This window comes from Meles meles, chromosome 17 (genome assembly GCF_922984935.1).
Source record: "Meles meles chromosome 17, mMelMel3.1 paternal haplotype, whole genome shotgun sequence".
Classification (NCBI taxonomy): domain Eukaryota; kingdom Metazoa; phylum Chordata; class Mammalia; order Carnivora; family Mustelidae; genus Meles; species Meles meles.
The window spans coordinates 6,543,732-6,562,911 of NC_060082.1; the positions used below are offsets into that span (position 1 = coordinate 6,543,732).

At 50.4% G+C, this 19,180-nt stretch overlaps 2 protein-coding genes across 10 annotated transcripts in view; one reads left to right on the top strand and one right to left on the bottom strand.

Annotated features, from left to right (window-relative positions):
- LOC123927451 (nitric oxide synthase 1 adaptor protein) overlaps positions 1-19,180 on the top strand; it is a 276,952-nt gene that overhangs the window by 200,189 nt on the left and 57,583 nt on the right. For 6 of the 9 annotated variants that reach the window (XM_045982033.1, XM_045982025.1, XM_045982027.1 and 3 more), the window contains 2 exons: positions 1,035-1,127; positions 12,855-12,928. In XM_045982033.1, the coding sequence (XP_045837989.1) occupies positions 1,035-1,127; positions 12,855-12,928 (167 nt within the window). The remainder of the gene's footprint in view (positions 1-1,034; positions 1,128-12,854; positions 12,929-19,180) is intronic. The other 3 variants (XM_045982026.1, XM_045982035.1, XM_045982030.1) reach the window with 1 other exon arrangement.
- On the bottom strand, positions 7,496-8,137 carry LOC123927452 (dynein light chain 1, cytoplasmic-like). Its single transcript, XM_045982036.1, has one exon. The coding sequence runs from the start codon at positions 8,056-8,058 to the stop codon at positions 7,789-7,791; it is 270 nt and encodes an 89-aa protein (XP_045837992.1). The 5' UTR covers positions 8,059-8,137; the 3' UTR covers positions 7,496-7,788.

The following is a 19,180-nucleotide window of genomic DNA, read 5'->3' on the forward strand; positions in this document are numbered from 1 at the left end:
TTCAAAGTAGGTTATGTTTTCATCTCATTAGGATGGATTGGGTTCATTTCTAGTTAGAAATAATTAGGTTCTAGATGTGCCGGTGAGGAGCTGAGTGCCGTGCCAAGCTTGGCTGGTGGCGTGCTGGGAGAGCGTGTTGAGTATAAAAAGTCCCAGAGAAGAGGGGCTGCGGGTTGGAGTAGAGATCTTTGCTCCGGGTCTTGTGTTTTCATTGTGTAACCTGTAGTCTGGATGTTTTACTAGCTTGGTGCAGAAATTTGCTATGAGCTGCTCCTAAGATGGGGACCCGATGAAAATAACTTTAATAAATTGGGCCAGTGCTCATGGTGAAGTTCAGTGAGGAAAATGTAGACCTATACCGGCCAACCCAGGTGTCCGCACAGGAACAAGAAATGGCTAGGAATGAGCAAATGTAACGGAGAATGGGGATGAGGATGAGGCCAGTCTCCGTCAGCAGCGTAGGGACCCATAGGGGTTGTGAGGCAGTGCCCCACCTCGTAACCGCCATTAGTCAGATCCTTTCTAGAATACTCTCCAGAATATTTCAGGCTAATAGAGCTGTGGGTAGACTTGGACACTGACCTATGGATAAAGGAATTTGAGCTTGAACTTACAGAGAATAACTTAGAATTCATGATTTTTTAACACGTGAAAAAACCCCACAACAACCCTGGTTCAAAACTGGTAGCAGCTCTTCCTAATCCTCCACGAAGACGGAATTCAGTTTCCACAGCGTTTGCGTAGACACAGGAAAAACCTGTCAGTGGAGGTTGTTGACCATCAGAATGAGTTTTCGAGGGAAGGTTCTGGGTTTCTGATGATGTTTTGAAGGCGGGCTCTGTCTTCATCTCCTTGGGATGGGTTACCCCATTCCACGGTCATCCCTGGTGGCCAGGTGCTGACCCCGAGACACCCACCTGCCTTTACAGCCCCTGAGAATCCGTCTGTCGCCGCCTTCCGGGGCTTGAGCTAGTTGGGGCCATGCAGGTAACTGACCTGACTGGACTGTGCTTCTTTCTCTCCTCCCCCTGCAGTATGAGTTCAAAGCCAAGAACATCAAGAAGAAGAAGGTGAGCATTATGGTTTCGGTGGATGGAGTGAAAGTGATTCTGAAGAAGAAGAAGAAGGTAAGGGGCTCTGACCCAGAAACTAGGGAGGAGGGGGGCAGGGAAGGTGGGCGTGGGATGCCTTGTCTTTGCTAGGCCGCTCCCTGGACAGAATCCTTCCTCGTCTGGGGAATGGTCTTACCCGGGGCAGCAACAGTGTTGAGAGGCCGCGGTTGCAGCAGAAGAGGTAGAGGCCGGTGGCCTCCTCAGCCCGACGGCTCCATGTGCTGGCGTCCCGTGGGCAAACAGGGCTCCACCTCCTGCCATCCTTGCATTTCGTCACCTGGACCTTGGAGTCTTGATCTTAGGAAGTACTTGAAGTTGAACGTGATGCCGAGTCGGAGGGTTTGGCGGGAGGGTGGATGATGAGGAGGCTTCCTTATCGCCTTCTGTCGCCTCCTGTCCCGGGAACTGCCCTCCGTCCCCCCAGCCCCACCGTGTTGTCCTGTTGCTGCTGCTTCAGCCCGACTCTCGGGATAGTCCCTCAAGACCCACCCGCCGCTGCTGTTCCGTGGAAGCCTGGGCTGTGGCCAAGGTGGAGGGGGGCAGTGGGGGGACGGAGCCATTTGGGGGGCATTCCTCTGAGCTGGGGTGACACAAGAGAGGAAGCGAACGTCACTTAAATGCGTGGCTGTGTTTGTGCTGCTTGTACGTGTCGTGGGAGCATGATGTTAACCGCTGGGCAAAGCTAGATGTGCGTATTGGCAGAGGGGAGAGTGTATGTTTCCAGAAAGAAGCAGAAAGGGGCTTTGTGAGGATGGAGGATACAGGAGGAGTCCTTCTGTTTCTGTGTTTCTTGACTCTGCGGGTACCTTTTGGATTTAGGGTGGCCTTGTTTTACACGGACCGGTGGCGGCACCCTCACGCAGGGGCATCGTAGTGTAGACACCCCTCAAGCTGCTTTTGGTTCCGAACCCAAGACGCCGTTAATTCAGGTGGGACTCGAGGTAGACCCTGAGGGTCGGGACTCTAGAAGGTGAAGACGAGTACGTAGTCACAGGTGAACTGGGAGAACCAGGTAGTTGAGAGAGACGTGGAAGGGGAGTCGTCTTGCCAGTCCGAGGAGGTAAATCTGCTCCGTGTCCTCCTCACGAAAACACGGGCCCAGGTAGCACCGGACACCACTCCACGGGGGGGGCTGCTCTGCTTCCGTAGGTCGCCATTTTTTCTCTCAACACATGGACATTTATAAAGGTCTGCCATGTATTAAAGCAAAACTTGTTCTCTTACGCTCCCTAAATATCTTGAGGGGAGGTTCTAGAAAGTGTTATGGCTATGAGGCTGGAATTATACCGGAAAAAAATAGAATATGATAATACCGTTCATAAAGAGCTCTTTAAAAATTCACAAGCAGTAGGGAATTTGTAATCGCTTCTGAAATGTTTTTGCCTTGATAAACCTCCACAGCGGGGCCAGAGTCCCCATCTTGTTCTCGGTCGGCGGTGGGGGGTGGGGAGGGGCATTTTTCTGCCCCTCCCCCACCGCACATGTGTGCACGCAGGGGTTAACTGTGGGGCTGTCTTTGGAATATCGTCTTCTTAAGAGTCCCTGGGCAGGAGAGTTGCTGAAGCCAGTGAAATAAATCACGGGTGGTGATGGCCGTGTGAGTTTATAAAATTTTTTTTATTTTTTTTTAATTTATTGGACAGAGATCACAAGTAGGCAGAGAGGCAGGCAGAGAGAGAGAGAGAGAGAGAGGAGGAAGCAGGCTCCCTGCTGAGCAGAGAGCCCAATGCAGGGCTCAATCCCAGGACCCTGGGATCATGACCTGAGCCGAAGGCAGAGGCTTTAACCCACTGAGCCACCCAGGCCGTGTGAGTTTAAAAGCAAGAAGTACCCTCAGAAAAAAGCACGGGCCCGTGCAACCCCAGCTCATGACTCAGGCAGCCTGAGTCCCAGGCAGGTTCTGGTCTCGTGTGGCAGGGAGCTTTACTCAGCCCTTCATGGGGGGGTGGGGGGAGGCAGTGGTCGAGGGCCCTCGTGTCCTATCTGATGAAGTAGTGGTTGTGGTATGGGGACACTTTCCAGATAACGAGATGCCTCCACGCCCATCGCATGCGTCCCTGCATCAGACCTCCTGGGAAGGGCTTGGGGACACGCGGTCAGCTTCTACAGCATCCAGTCCCCTCGGGAAATCAGCCACTCTCACGTGTCCTCACTCAGCTCCCCGGCCGGGTGCTGAGCGATCGGCCTTCCAGAGTCCAAGGCTCCCCCGGCAGAGCTCCAGAGGGGCTCGCGCGCAGCCTCGACCACCAGTTCCTTCACTCGCTTTGAGACATGGAACGGTTGCCCAGGCCAGATGCTCCCGTTAGCCTGACGGCCCGAAAAGCACGTTTTCTCTGAGGCACGTGATGTGGGAAGGCACGTGGTTAGACACGGTTCGGTGAGCAGGGAATGGAGAAATGGAGTAAGTCCACTAATTGCGCGGCAGGAATGTTTCCTGGCCCCTGGTTCCATGATAAATGGGTCCCTTGGATGTTCGTAGGGACCTTGTTGGGCCCATGCTGTCCCAGGGTCTGCCTTCGTCACCGACTTGTGTAGCCTCCCGGCTCACCGTCCCTGCCCCTCCCCACTGCCCTGGTGAGCTCACACTTCAGCTGATGTCATCTTTCCGTTGGCGCCATCTCACGGTCTGCTGTCGTGGGGCCTATTCTGTCTCTGCAGGTGACTTTGTAGACCTCTGATTTGATCCACGATGATGGCACTTTGTGGCTTTGCCCTTAGGAGGCAGTCTTATTCTTCATCTCCCCGGGTCACGTGTCAGGTACCCTAAGCCACAGCATCGTCCCCAATCTGCATATGAGGAAACTGGTGTCGAAGAGCCTTAAATATTTTTGCCCAAGATCACATCCCCTGTAAGGACACCTTTGTGCTGAGGTGACACCTGGCAGAGAAGCCAGCTTCCTTCTACTGAGTAATGAGAGCTGAGCTGGAGAAGCATCTTCCCCAGGGGGCCCGTGCGACCTTGTGACTCATTTTGAAACTCCATCCCTGGTAATTGCTAGTGTGGGTTCCCTCTCCAGCTGGCCTAGACAAGAGGTGATCTAACAGGTCTTTCCTCAGTCTGATTTTTTTGATGCCAGGCTTGGGAAAGGGATGCTTCCTGTCTTGTCTTCTCTACCCCTGCCTGGTGTCTGTTTCGGGCGTGCTTGTGATTTGGATAGAGGCTGTAAGCACAGTATTCATTTATGTCGCCTGGGAAGCTGGGTGCACATTCACAGCGGTCAGCCTCTGTGTCGTTTGGTTCCCTTGTGGCCGGCCCCTGATATCAGTGCTCACACCACCTCGCCATCTGCGTGTCTGTCTCTGTGTAGAGAACGGAGAGGGGCCGAGTGCAGATGTGCCACGCTTGTCTCCAAGGAAATGGAACAGTCTGCAGATGTCTGATGGCCATCCTCATCAAGGTTAAGAACTAGAGCTCTTGTCCAGTGGCTGAGGATGTAGCAAAGGTCACAGCTGATAATGAGCCATGGGCACAGTATAGGTCCAGCCTGACATTCTCAATGGATTCCTCAGTGTCTGGGCTGCCCTCCATGGTCAAAATGTTGACTCGTCCCCTCCGCCTGCAAACACTTTGACTTTCCCTGGGTTAGTGTGCATGCTGGAGGGAGCCCTTCACTAAGAAGAGAAGACCTGGGTCCTCGTCCTGGCTCTTCCCTTCCTGGCTGTGGGGTCATAGGCAGGTTATTTTGCATCTCTGAGCTTCACTCTCAAGAGTTGGATCAGGGGGCACCTGGGTGGCTCAGTGGGTTGAGCCTCTGCCTTCTGCTCAGGTCATGATCTCAGGGTCCTGAGATCGAGCCCCACATCGGGCTCTCTGCTCAGTGGGGAGCCTGCTTCCCCCCCTCTCTCTGCCTGCCTCTCTGCCTACTTGTGAATAAATAAATAAAATCTTATCTGTCTGTCAAATAAATAAATAAAATCTTAAAAAAAAAAAAAAAAGAGTTAGATCAGGTGATCACTTTCACCTCGCCCACCGGGATGCTCTGTGCTGCTTGGGCGTGTGGGTCACCTGTCCTTACTGTAGGTCCTGAGAGCCCCCTGGGCTAGAAACAAAGCAGACCCTAGAGGCCAAGTGGGTTTGTGTGTTGTTGCCTCCTGATTCTCTAGGGCGGGATGGGACCTGCCTGCCTGTCTATGCTTGGTGAATGTTGGGATGCTTTCTCCCCGGGGTGGGGGGTGGGGATTGCAGAGAAGGTGTGTTTTTAGGGATTCCCTGCCCTCCCAAGAACTTCTTAAGAATGGGGCCATTGTGGTAAGCCCAGCACTTACTCGGGAACCTGGCGCGTGTGGTGTGTTTTCCATTATTGTGGTTGTTGGCTCACTGGATGAGTGAACGTGATTTGTGATGATGTCCTCAAATCAGGAAGAACTAAGTACTTAGAAGTTGGATCAAATGAAGTCTCGTTTGATACTTGTGGCTCTCACATTCCCTCCCTCTTTTCTGCTCTTGTCCATTTGCCCATTTGAAGACACAAGGAGAGCCTTTCCCAAGCTCCAGAAGGCCTCAATGGATGTCATTCACTTCAGTGGTACTCTCAGCCAGACCTGCTCAGGGGCCCGATTCCAGGACAGACCATAGCCAGATATTTTACGATCATCTCTCACTGAGATGTAAAATATATCTTTTCAGGTATGTTAACAAGCATCTAAAAATGCTGTCATCTTGAACTGATGCCAGCAGGTAATGAATCTCAATTTCCCTGGACCCTTGGTGGAGATTTGCGCTGCGAACCCCACTATTAAGTGGCTTTGTCAGCTCCCAGTCAGTTCATTTTCTTCAGTTCCCAGCCAGACCCAAGTAATTAGCTTCGCTGTGTATATAATAATGATCCTTTATTGTAACCTTGGAGTCCCACTACAGTGCTATTTGCTAGGGAGTGGGCTTCCGAGTAAGATTAGTCTTGAACTTCATCCAAAGGGTTTTTCTATGAAAGGATCTGAAAGGCCTCAGTTTCACATGATATCTCTTGTATTCCGGTAACTGGGTTGAGATCTCCTAAGGCTCTCCTAACATCCTACAAAGGCTCCTTCGTTCTCATTGTGTGTCTACCATGTTCAAGGAACTGAGTAGGATCCATAAGGGTATTAGACATGGACCCTTTCCAGCAAAATTATTATTTTTTTTATTTTTATTTATTTGACAGAGAGAAATCACAACTAGGCAGAGAGGCAGGCAGAGAGAGAGGAGGAAGCAGGCTCCCTGCGGAGCAGAGAGCCCGATGCGGGGCTCGATTCCAGGACACTGGGATCATGACCTGAGCTGAAGGCAGTGGCTTTAACCCACTGAGCCACCCAGGCACCCCGCACAATTATTTTTAATGGCCTTATCTGCACACGTAGGTCTATTACAGCTCCGACAGATGTGCATTAGAGTTATTTATCTCTCTTCCCCCATGGGCTAAGCCTTTAGGGGCAGGGACCCTGTCTTCTCTCTAATTCTGGTTTCATCTCTTTGGGAAGGTAGAAGAAGAGAGGGACCAAACTCATGAGAGTAATTCCATGCAAAGATGGTAACGAGAACAGCTAAAAATAGTGGCTAACGCTGGTATTGAACACCTGCCATTTGCTGGGCCCGTTTGATGTTCCGTATGCTTATTAATTGGTCATAACCACTCTATGACGTAGGTACCGTCCTTAGGCTCATGTCACGAAAGAAGATCGAACAACTTGCCCAAGACCTCACATCCCATCAGAGGTGACGTCAAGGTCTGAATTGGGTCTGTCTCCCTCAAATAAGTAGGGGCTTTCCACCACTGTGTTGCCGTGTGTCTACGCATCTCTTTAGGCTGCTCAGAGAAAAGCTTCTCTCTAGGAAATGCCTCATTAACCCAAGGTCTTTAACTTCTAGCCTGTGCTCTGTCACCAGGATAGCACATCGCCGGAGAACCAGTTTCCTGCCCAAAGAGTAGCTTTAGTTATTCTGGAAACACAGACGTCAAATCTAATTGCATAAGAAAAGTGGCAGGGTAGAATGGTAGAACCAGAATTCAGGATAAAGAACTTCAGGAACGATTGAGTCTGCTCCTGTGGTTGATTGGGTTTTGGTAACAAAGGACAGGAGAGGCCCCGTGACCGTCCCAGGGTCGCCCACACAGTTACCGATGGAGCCAGGACCAAACTTGGTCCAGTCTTCCTCCTACCATGTCATGTTTCTAGGCCCCCTTTATCGTCTGCTCATTTTAAAGCACGCACATTGGGGATTATGTACCTTGTGTGAGGATTTATGAACACTGCGGTTTTGAAATGTGTTACCTGTATCCATGGGTGATGTCTAAAGATGAGGGATTGCTCTATTTTCAGACTAATCCCGTTCTGTCTGGAAGCATGGAGAACTTGTCAAGCTAAGTTAATAAGGCCCTTGCAAGGTTGTGTTGTGTTTTGTTTTGTTTTTTTCACTTCTCCAACAGATTTATTTGAAAGGAATGGATTTTGAGGAGAAAAAACATGGGGCAGAGGTATGGAATAGAAAATAAATACAAATGTAAGCTGTTTTGCTAATTGTTTTAGAACCACAACAAATTTGTACAGAGAATACCCTGCGCAAAACAACACAATAAAGGTTCAAAGATCGAGGTGTTCCGCTAGGCAAGGCTGAAGATTTCAGTCTCTGGTATTTGGAATTTGGGCTGCAGTCCTTGGTTTTGGATGGATCACTGGGTGTGTGACACAGTCCATGCGTTTAACCAGATTTGAACAGCAGAACGGCCACTTGGCCCAGGTAGAAGTAGATGAAGTGTTTGGTTTCATGCGTCACGTAACTACCGAAGTTCCTCCCCACGATGCAGTGCCAGGTGGGGTTGTACTTCTTGTCAAACTCCTTTTTAATATGGGCCGCAATGTCCTTCTCTATGCTATATTTCTCCAACGCCTGAGTGGCACACTCCACCGAGTCCTGTTGCATCTCCTCCGACATGTCGGCGTTTTTGATCACGGCCTTTCGGTCGCACATGGTTACCGAGGAGCAGGGGGCGACCAACTGCAACGGTCTCCTGGGGGAGGGGCTGGCGACACTCACACCCGGCAGGAGCTACTGTGTTTTGTTTTTTAAGAAGTCTCCACTGCCGCCAGGAGCCTGAATAATGGTAAAGCTCACAGACTTGGGGATGTGTCCAGGAAGTCAGGACCGATACAAATTCTTCCTCCACTTTTGGGTTCCTGGGGAAGAGCTTCAAAGGTGCCTTATCCATTTCTGGGCTCTAAGAGGAGACAGGACAGCTAGGATAATTATCCCAACTCTCTCTCCTGTTCTTGGCACTGTTCCAGGCAGTCCTATCTCTGACCCAGTTCCCACATCCTATTCCCTGCCGGCAGATTTTTGGAATGTCGGAATGGCTGTAACTTTCCCTGGAGGACTGGCCATTTGCACTCATTAGATAAAGGACGTGCTTCCCCCACTCCGTGGTCTGCGAGCCCTTTACCATTTGCAGGCGGTGGAGACTGACTTTCTCTGATTATATCACTTGGAGTGGCAAGGAGAACGTGTACAAGTTCTCCTTCTGGAGGTGTACGAGTTGGGTTTCATTACCACCGTGCTAGGTGAACTTGGCGGGGGGAGGGGGAGTAATGTCTCTGAGCCTTAGTGTTTATCTTTTAAGGTTGTGATCAATGATGAAAACGTGAAGGAAGTATTGTAGAAACGTTATTAAATGAAAGGAAGACTTTTCTTCTGTATCCGCTGGAGAATTTTTTTGGGAGAATAGAAAAGGAAGCAGCTAAAAATGACTTGCCTGTATCTTTTCTTTCTCACTTTGTGTTATTCTAGGTCCTCCAAAAACCAAATGCCAAGATGGGATTCAGTGTCTGTTCGAGAAGGTGGGGAGGCCCTGGGCGAGGCCGGGTAGCTCTCACAGTTCCGTGTGGGGCTGTTTCCAGGTGAAGGAGAGAGCAGGGCAGGAGAGAAGGGTGGGAGACAGTCTCTTAGGTGGCGGTGTGCTCTGAGAAAGCCGTGGCAAGGCTGTCAGGGAGTCCTGGAGCCAAAGCCAGGTGCAGGGGGGCCTCCCATGGCTGCCAGGGATGGGTCTGCCCCGGGCGTCCCTGCACACTCCTTAGCTGGGGGCGTTCCCGAAGCAGGACCCTCACCACACTGATCTTGGGTTTCAGAATGCCCCAGGGGGGACCCGTGGTCTTACTCCCTGTAATTGGAGGTCTTGGGACACATTCAGCTTCCTCTCTCCAGGAAGTTTGGGCGAGCCAATAATGTGACGCAGAGCCTTCTCTCAAGTTAAGCTGCTCGATTCGTGTTGATTTTTTAAATTACCTTGGTGTGAGGAATTCATAGGAAGGGAGGAGACATGAGGGAGGGGAAGGCATAGAGACAGGCTAGTAAGCTCTAGTTCAGAGGCCTCCTGAAGGGCTCAACGATGCTAAGAGTGTCCTTGGCAGGTGCAGAGGGACATGATTATACGCGTACAGGGTGGGAGTCTGGCAGAAGGCTGGACAGTCACCCCTAGGGTACTCCCCGTCCACTCCCATTCCTTTCTGTCTGCGGAGCTGGTGAGCGGGTCGGTCTCCATCTCCCTGGGCCTCGCTGATGGGCCTCACGGACTCTCCATGGTGCTGGGGAGGCCATGCCTGAGCCTGGACCTCAGGCTGAAGGAGGCTGAGGACCAGCTCGTTCCATCCTGCTGGTCGTCCTGTTAGCAGTAAACGTGGCTGTGAGGTGCCCTCTGCCTCAGAGAGGGGCTGATGGCTTCGGGTGTGCACCCCTCTCCTTCCCTCCTGTCTTCCCCTTGCTTCTCCACTGCGCTCCCATCTGGACTTGAAATGTCTTCATTTTCGGGTCTGTCTCGGAGACTACAGCCCATTCAAGACAGTGGTAGCAAAACTAAAAATTTCCTCATGCAGCTTCCAAGACCCCCAAGATCTTTATTTCTAAGCATTTAAACAAGAAATGTTTTCAGGTAGAAGCGGGAGCTGTGTGAGCTTCTGGAGCCAGTGAAACTAAGTCTGGCCGTAGGTAATCTTTATTAATAACGTCGCTGTCCCATGGTTGAAGCCAACTTTGATTCCTGTTTTCCTTCTCTTATTAAGAATATATTTTTTCCTTCAAAGAATGTTTATTTCTGTTTAGAAAAGTGAGAAGCGGGCGATTTGTGTGTGTGGTCTTTGTTTTTGTGTTTTCCTCTGGAACATTTGAAAAAGAGGAGGTCTGTGAAATGATTTCAGAGCAAGAGAGAAGACATTATTCCTTAGGTCCACTGGGCTTCCCTCTGAGGGATGTGGTTGATGTTTCTGCACTGACGCTCAGTTGTACCAGAGAATGGGCCCTGGTTTATAAATCGGAACTTAGCTCTCATCTTGACCAGGCTGTAAACTAGGGGGACACCATGCTGGGGTCTCTGCATGGCTCAGGGTCTTATTTGAAAGATGGTGGCCTGGAAGGGATATTGAAGCGTACACTTTGCCCCAGGTCCTTTGACTTATCTTGGTAATTTTCTGATCCCCTCATCAATTTAATGGACATAGGACAAGGATTCCTGCAAAATCCGTGAAGGGAGTGGACCAGATTTTAATGCAATTTTCAGAAAAGGAAAATAAGTAGGTGGAAAGTTGTTTATTTTTTGGTCAGGATATCCTCTAGGGGTGCCGGGTATCTCTTCTAAAAGTATTTTCTGAAATGTTGAGGTTTCGATCGAAAAGCGCTTGCTCTACCAGAAATGGGGAAAATCTCAAATGTGTAAAAAGAGAGTCAAGAGATGGCACTACCGAGATGACGGGTTGGAATCATCTGACAAGGACGTTAGGGCGCCGTCACAAAGATCCTTCCATGAGCAGTTACGCTCTTGACACAGAAGAAGTAGGAAGGCTCAGTAGAAAGAGAAGAAAGAAGAACGAAATGGAAATACTAGCACTAAAACCTACAACCGCTGAAATACAGTCCAGGTGAATGGGCTCACCGGCGAGCAGAGGAGTTCTCTCTCCACCTCTGCTGCTAACTGAACTGAATTAAGACCGGGCAGGATACGTGTCCTTAAATAGAAATCTGATTTAATATAATACTTAATTATTTAGCATTTATATTACAAGTTGCCCCAAATCAAGCCACGTTTGAAACCTGTTTTGCTGTTCAAAGAGCTCCCAGGGTGAACATTTATACTGCATGTTTAACACAGGCATCCAAATGATAGTCACTTTGACTTGGAAAAATCTCAGTGTGTGCCGTGGAAGCTGGCCCGACGCAAGCCAGTAGGCGCATATAGGGCTGCTGGAAATACGATCCGCTAGTCCTTGCTGGGCTAAGAGTATCAGCCCTGGAATGCAGAAACGGACTTGTCTCTGCCAATCTGACCACCTATGAATCAGTAAGGGATTCAGGCCAGAGGACCTGAGAGGACCAGGTTTCGAGGGGGACACTGGCAAATGGCATGGGTACAGACAAGGTCAGCTAAGGTAGCGAGAAGTCCAGAAGCGTGGTCTGGTGAGGACTCTGCTAAGCTGGGGATGATCTAGTACGAAGAAGAGGGCCTGGCCTGGTTGTATGTCTACCTCTGGAGGGGTCTCGTTGAGAAAAAGACGCAGGCTCCTTGTGTCGGTGTGTGCGCTGAATGGACGGTTTGTACATGAAAATCTCGCACGGCTGAGTGTGGCCATTCCAGGAAGGCAATTTTTGAAAAACTAGTTCTTGAAGCAGAGTTTTCTTGTCTGAGACAGCGTCGGTGTTGAATGCTTATAAGCTAGTCGACCGTCCACCTCTGTGGGCCGGATTGGGATTGACTCAGACTTTGGGGATGAAGCGGCCCGCGCAGGCGGTGCTGTCTGCTGGGCGCGTCCGGGGTCGTGTGTGAGCAAAGCTGCTGGACACACGCTGCTTCATGTCTCTGAAAGGCCTGAACAGGGTCTCCCCCGGGCCCTGGCGGAGGCCTTTCTTCCCACCCCGGTGCTTGGAGGGCCACCCCCCTGGGTGCAGAGAGCACTCATGAAGCAGCAATGGAGTCCACAAAGGCTTTCTTGCCTTCACTCTGCTTGACCCTCTTTCATGGAGGGAGGAGTGTGTTCTTCCCCAGTTGTCCTGGACAGCCCTGCCTCTGTGGCCAAGGCCAGTGGAGGTGCGGCAGGGGTCCCTGTCCCTGCACCTGGTGGTGGGGGCTGGGGGAGGGCCTGGGAGGGTGTGGCGGCTGCTGTCCTGATGCTTCTTCAACGCCCGGGGGGTGCTTCTCACTTCATCAAGCACCTGGGGTCTCCAGGACAGCCCCGAAGCCTCTGTCCTTGTCCTCATGCCCAGCTGCCCTGGGGTCTCCTTGGCATTCACAGTTAGGTTCACGGGCAGCAGGACTGTCCTCTTGGGTAGCTACAATGTACTAGTAACCTCGCCAGGCCTGGGCGCCACCTGCTCCCCTGTAAGGAAGGGGGATGGGAGCTGGCTTTCCCACAGCTCTGCCTCCTTCTCCCTTGTGTTCCTCCTCCTGCTCCCACTCCTCTGGAGTGACGTGTAGTCTCTTTTTCTCCCCTTGGTGATCTCTCCGTGATATTTTGCTTTGGAGTCCACTTGCGGTCCTCGGGGGCGGGGGGGGGGTGGCGGCCTTGGCTCCCACCTGCCCTCTGTGTCCCGGAGGGAGACTCTCCTTAAAGTGCTCGAGGAAGCTGCCCAGACTAGACAGGACATCTCCCACTTGTCCTTTGGAGCCCTCGGCTCCAGGCCTCTCAGAAGTCAGGCCAGGAGCGGACGCATGTGTTTGCGAAACGATTAGTGGCTTACGTGTGCCCTGGTTCTGTAGCGAAGGACAAGCCTAACTTATTCATTTACAGCTTCTTTTATTGCAGAAAAAGGAGTGGACGTGGGATGAGAGCAAGATGCTGGTGATGCAGGACCCCATCTACAGGTGAGAGCCCCGTCCCCCGCCTGCTGGGCCCCGGAGCTGTCGGGCTGGTGGGGCCGGATAAATTCAACTAAGTTTCTGCTGCTCTTCCCTTCTGGCCCTGCCGTTTCTGTGCACGTAAGTACAAGAAGCACATCCACGTTATCTTTCAGGCCGAGAGGGAAATTCTTCTTAGGCTCAATTGCACTATCTAGAAACGACGGAGGATTTCTGCTTGGTGTTTAGTCCTCGTCTTTTGGTGGTCATTTGAGACTTTTCCAGCTCGTGTTAGTTTTATCTTGACTGAAATTTTTTTAATTGTCCATCTGTTCACCTCTGCCCCTTCAGAAACCGAGCACAGATAAAGGGTTTGTGATCTTCTGGGAAAGCAGAAAGTCACACGTATAATCCCTAGAAATTGCCTTCAGGAGACCGGTAGGATTCCTCAGAGATTAGATGTGTGCTCCCCGGGGGGTCACAATCCTGAGTGCCAGGGCCCCCCTTGCACCCACCGCGGGACCTCGATTCACCCGCGTCCCTCTGGTGTCCGGGACTCTGCTGACCCCACCCACAGCACCCCTACCTCCTTCCTGTTTTTCTCACTGGCAGAATGGGTATCAGCTCTTCCTTTGGGATTTGGGGGAACCCAGAGTCAAATGACTTGCTTTTGTCGGCAAAACGGATAAAGGTTGGGACTCCGTTGCTGAGTGAGCAGCCTGGTGGCCCTGCCTTCTAGTCAGAGCGGTTGCCTGGGAAAGGGAATTTCCATTCACTCAAGGAATTATACGAACTTGAACACACTCGGGCCGGGGGTTGTGCTGGGTGATTCAGGGGGTGACTCGAGTGAGTCAGTCGTGGTCCCTTACTCCTGGGGGGTGTTAGTCTGGAGGGAAGCACATCACTGAGATGCAAGACCATGTGTCTGACAACGTGAATTTCTTTCTCTGGGTTCCTGTTGCACTTTCAGATGTCCATGGAAACAAGTGTTACCGTCTGTTGCTCTCACGTCAGGTCTTTTGCTGGTAGACTGAGGCTCTTGCAGGGGAGAGCTGTGCCTGACTCTCTTCCCTATTCCCAGCCCCCGGCCAGTGTCTGGCCTAGATGCATCGTTTAATCAACGTGCGATGGGTGGCTGGAGAAACGCACTCAACTAATATCTGAAGATTGACTTAAGTGTTACAGTGATTCACAGGAGGGAATGATCACTTTCTACTTGAGTGATAAGGAGAGGCTTCGGGAAACAGATCGCATCAGAACTGGACTTGCAGGATGCGAATCGACGAGTCCACGTCATTCTCCTTTTGTAAAAGGAAGAATTTCTGGGTGTGTTGTTGTTTTGTTTTGTTCTGTTTCGTTTTCCCACAGTAGCACCGTCCGCATACAAAGCCAGCGCATTGTGAATGCTGCTCGGGGACTTAAATCAACCTTTTCTGGGTTGAAAGAAAAGACTTTCCCCAAAGCTTTGACAACATAATCCATACAGGATATCAATTTTAGGTCTTATAACAGCTTTATTTTGAGGTGTAATTGACCTACAAAAAGGGAATGTATTTAATGTGATTGATCTGGTGAATTTTGACTGCGTTCGCTTCTAAAGCCACGACCTCAGTCATGATGATGACTCTCTGTCGTCCCCACACGTTTCCTCGTGTGCCCTCTTGTAATCTTTCCCTCCCGCCCTTTCCCCCTTCCTGTCCCACCTCCCTCCCTCCTGTCTCCACATGCCCAGGCAACTACTCCTCTCCTTTCTGCTGTTCCAGGCGAGTTTGTGTTTTCTTAAAATTTTGTATAGAGTCGTACAGTGTGTCCTTTTTCTGGGCCTGGCTTCTATCATTAAGCATCATTATTGTAAGGATCATTACTTGTCATTGTGTGTATCAGTAGCTTATCCATTTTTCTTCCTAAATAGTGTTCCATTGCACGAGTATAACTCGATGTGTTCAGCCATTCATATGCTGGGGGACATTTTGGTGTTTCCAATTTGGGGCTATCACACCAAAAGCTTTTATGACTCTTCAATACAGGTATGTATATGGATATACACTTCCATTTTTCTTGGGTGAATACACAGGAGTAGAATGATTACATGGTAGGGGTTTTTTTGGTTGGGTTTTATTTTTGTTTTAAAAAAATTTGTTTTAAAAAAATTTATTTGAGATTTATTTGAGATTAAGAGAGAGAGCACAAGAGGGGGAGCGGCAGGCAGAGGGAGAGGGAAAGCAGGCTTCCCGCTGAGCAAAGAGCCCAATGTGGGACTCGATCCCAGGACCCCACGACCATGACCTGAGCTGAAAGCAAACGCTTAACTGACTGAGCCAGCAACGTGCCCCTATTTTTGTTTTTTTTTTTTTTTTTAATGAAATGCCAAACTTTTCCGGAGTGGTAGAACTGTTAGTGGAGTTTGAGATCTCCAGTTCCTTCATATCTTTGCCAGCATCTGGCATTGTTTGTTTTGTTTTTAGCCTTCAAATACATGCATATTAAGATCTCGCTGGGGGTTTAATTTGCATTTCCTAATGACTGATGACCTTGGGCATCTTTTCATCTGCCATGCCTTTCGTGTATCTTTTGTGAAGCATCTGTTCAACTCTTAGCCCATTTTTGATTGGGTTGTTTTGTTTTCTTACTCAATTTTGAGAGTTCTTTATAAATTGTGAATTCGTGTCCTTTATCAGGGGTGTTGTGTGCAAATATTTTCCCCAAGTCTGGCTGGGCTTCTCTCTCTCTTTTTAAAGATTTTATTTATTTATTAAAGAAAGAAAGCATGTGACAGAGAGAGAGCACAAGCAGGCGGAGCCTCAGAGGGAGAGGGAGAAGCAGACCCCGTGCTGAGCAGGGAGCCTGAAGCAGGACTCAATCCCAGGATGCTGGGATCCCGACCTGAGCAGAAGCAGACGCTTCACCGACTGAACCACCCAGATGCCTCTCAGTTCGTTTCTTTAATATGCTACGAGGGATCTATCAAAGCTTTCGTTCTTCCTCCTGCAAGCAGACGTCCAGTGGTTCCAGACTCATTTGTTGAAAGATTGTTCTCCCCCTGCTGAAGGAGCTCTGGCGAAAATCTGCCCTCCCTCTCGGGCTAGTTTGTTTCGAACCCTTTGCTCTGGTCAGTCCCCAGTTGCTGATCTTGATGCCAGAATCCAGAGTTGTGTTCGCTGCAGCTTAATAGACATCGCAGGTTCGGTCGTCTGTCTTCTGGCTGTTCTTCTTTTTCAAAGATTTTTTTCAATGAGCACCAGTAAGATGTAGCTTTTGCCTCTCTTTACTTTTAAGAAGAAACATGCTTTTTGGTGTGGGGTGAAAAACGTCCAAGAAATCTTAAACTTTAAAGTTAAGTGTAAGTGTCCAAAGCACATTTTCATCCAGGTCCCTGGCGTGCGAAGGCTGTTGGGACAGAACAGGACTAGGTCCGAAAAGTGAAGGCTTTGTGTTTAATTTCTCCTTATTTCAGATTTCACTTCCTTGGTTAAGGTGCTTACTTTACCCTTTCTGCTTTAACGGGCATGCTTCCCCCCCCCCCCCCCCCCCCCCCGCAAAAGTGAAAAAACAGCACTGACGTGGTCGTACCATTACAGAAGTCCCTGTGCCTTTGACATGCAGTTCCCCTGCCCGGGTGTCCGCTCAGTCTTCCTGGGCCCTGGAGGAATAATCAGTCCCGCGAAGATTTCTGATTCTAGGGGCCAGACATGCAAATGAAAATCCTTCTTTTTAACCAAAGGCAATAAATTAATTGACCTGAAGCCTTCAGGGGTCAAGTTGGCAATACTCCGGTTTTGAGTGTAAATGAGCAAACCAGGGAGGGTCCCCATAGGCTGTCCAGCCAGTCCTCAGAAATGTCATTAATTAACATGCAAGTAGTTGGTGAGATCAGACAGGAGAAGAAGTGCGGTGTGGTTTGGGGACCTTGTCTTTGAGCCACGCTTTGATGTTGAGCAAGTCCGAGATCAATTATTCAGGGCTAGCTGGGGAAGGGAGGCAAGGATGCGTGGAGAGCTCTGATGTGTGGTGTTCCTGTGCTAGGCACCGAGGAGAACAGTGGTTAATCAGTCTGGGTCCCATTGGAAGGCAGAACTCACTCCATGATTTAAACAGAAGAATTATAAACAATTATTCAGATGTAACAAAACAGTCTCTTTAAAATGTAAAGGATACTGCGGGGGTGCATGGCTGGCTCAGTTGGTTAAGCATCTTGACTCTTGATTTCAACTCAGGTCATGATCTCAGGGTCGTGAGCTGGAGCCCCACGTTGGCCCCTGCGCTCAGTGGGGAGTCAGCTGCTTGAAGGTTCTCTCTCGCTGCACCTACTCTCTCTCTCTCTAAGTACATCAATCTTAAAAAAAAAAAAAATATGGAAGTTAAGTGCCAAATCTTAGAACGTATCCCCTCATACTTTATTTTGGGAAAGTAGGGTAGAAAAAACCCCGAGGCAGCATTTCTAAAGGCTTGCAAATAAGCGAAAAAAGAGCGAAGGCTGAAGGCAGGCTGGCCTTCGGGAAGTGGACTATACAGCGAGTCCTCCCGGAGCTTCATCAGAGGAGGGGGAAAAGTCCGCCGGTCTCTCGGTAGGGAAAGAAGGGAGAACCACGGTGCCACAAACTGGAAATGAGCGGTGGACACCAAACAACTGTACATTTTTAAAAGCGATAATACCCCTGTGAAGGCAGAAGGACAAGGTCCCGTGGAGATTAAAATAGAAGGTTTTAAAAATGTGTATAATTTCCAAGCATTATTTTCCTAATGGAATCAGATACTACCCTAACCTGTAATACACAGGCAGCATCCCGTCGTTAGGAGGGAAGATAGACTATGTAGTAATTACTCACCACGGTCATTTTGGGGAGCCACAAAAGCTCTCGGGATTCTTAAAGGTCTCCAACATCCAGCCTGTCCCTGCAAAATCAGATCAAGACCTCCCCGACAGAGACGTTCCTACTCTCTAAGCTCCCTCCCTTCAAACCTCCGCATGCCCAAGTCCCCCCTCAAACCCCGGCACGCATTCCCATGGCTCCCTTATCAAGGGAACATGGCAGGGCCCTGGGTACCAGAGTCCTGGAAGGCCCGAAGAGGAGGAGCAGACCTGGATGCTCGTACACCAGGTCTCCTCTGCGCTCTGTGACGTTCAAGGACAGGGCGTCTGACATTGTCCGTGTGTTTGTACCATTGCGCCTCCTCCCTCAGGAGCCTCTGCTGGGCTCGGACCCGGAGATCTCTCCCCGACATCTGCTGTCTTTTCTGTGACAGCTTGTCTGAGGGATGGGAATGTTCATGGCTGCAGCGAGTCATGTTTCATGTAGAGATGATGCTCTTATTCCCTCTAGTGCCAGAACATTCCATGGTCAGTGCCTCTTCATACATACGCATGAGTAGGAATTACTCAATTTTACGCCTGGTCAAAGTTACGAACTAAGAGGGGAAAGGGCCTATCTTTCATGCTCTCTGGCTTCAGTTCGTTCCCCAGGGCCGCTCTGAAGTCCCTTATTCACCCCGGCACTAATTCTACTCTGTGCCGCATCCTTCTCGCCCGCTTCTACCTGTGGGCTCCATACGCCCTCCCTCTCCCTAGGTGACCCCCGTCCTCCATGTCGTGGCCCGCCGTGGCTCTGTGCCCTGCCTCCACTTGGGTCTTCCCCATGGGCCATGGCCAACCCTTCCCCAGCCTCCCCATCTCTCCCCGCCAGCATGTTCTCCCTCCTATCCTGAAATAGCCTCCCTCAAACCCGCCGTCCCATGCAGGAGCACATCTGTCAACCCTCGGCTCCCTCCCAGGCCCGGTACCTGTCACCCTGCAGTTCCTTGCGGTCTGACTTTGATTTCCAGCGCTTGGCAGAGCCCGCGCACTCTGTGTTTGCTGGCGCTCGCCTCACCTCTCCAGACCCCGCGCACCTCCTGCTGCTTCTGCGGTGCCCCCCCACCCCCTGCCTTTCCATTCTCCTCTTATTTCGGTGTCTCTGCCTGCCTTTCCTTTTCTTTATCTGTTCCCATCCTTTAGCTTTCCTCGGAAGCAGGCTCTGCATAACCTGCTACCTCGTCGTGGGCTTCGCAAAGTCCGCTGAGCTTGGGAAGTCTCAGTATTCACATAGGACTCGGGGTGGCTGGGTGGCTCAGTCGGTTAAGCGTCTGCCTTTGGTGCGGCCCTGATTCCAGGGTCCTGGGATCGAGCCCACATCGGGCTCCTTGTTCAGCGGGGAGCCTGCTTCTCCCTCTGCCTCTGCCTGTCGCTCCCCCACTTGTGCTCTCTCTTTCTGACAAATTTTAAAAATCTTTAAGAAGAAACAA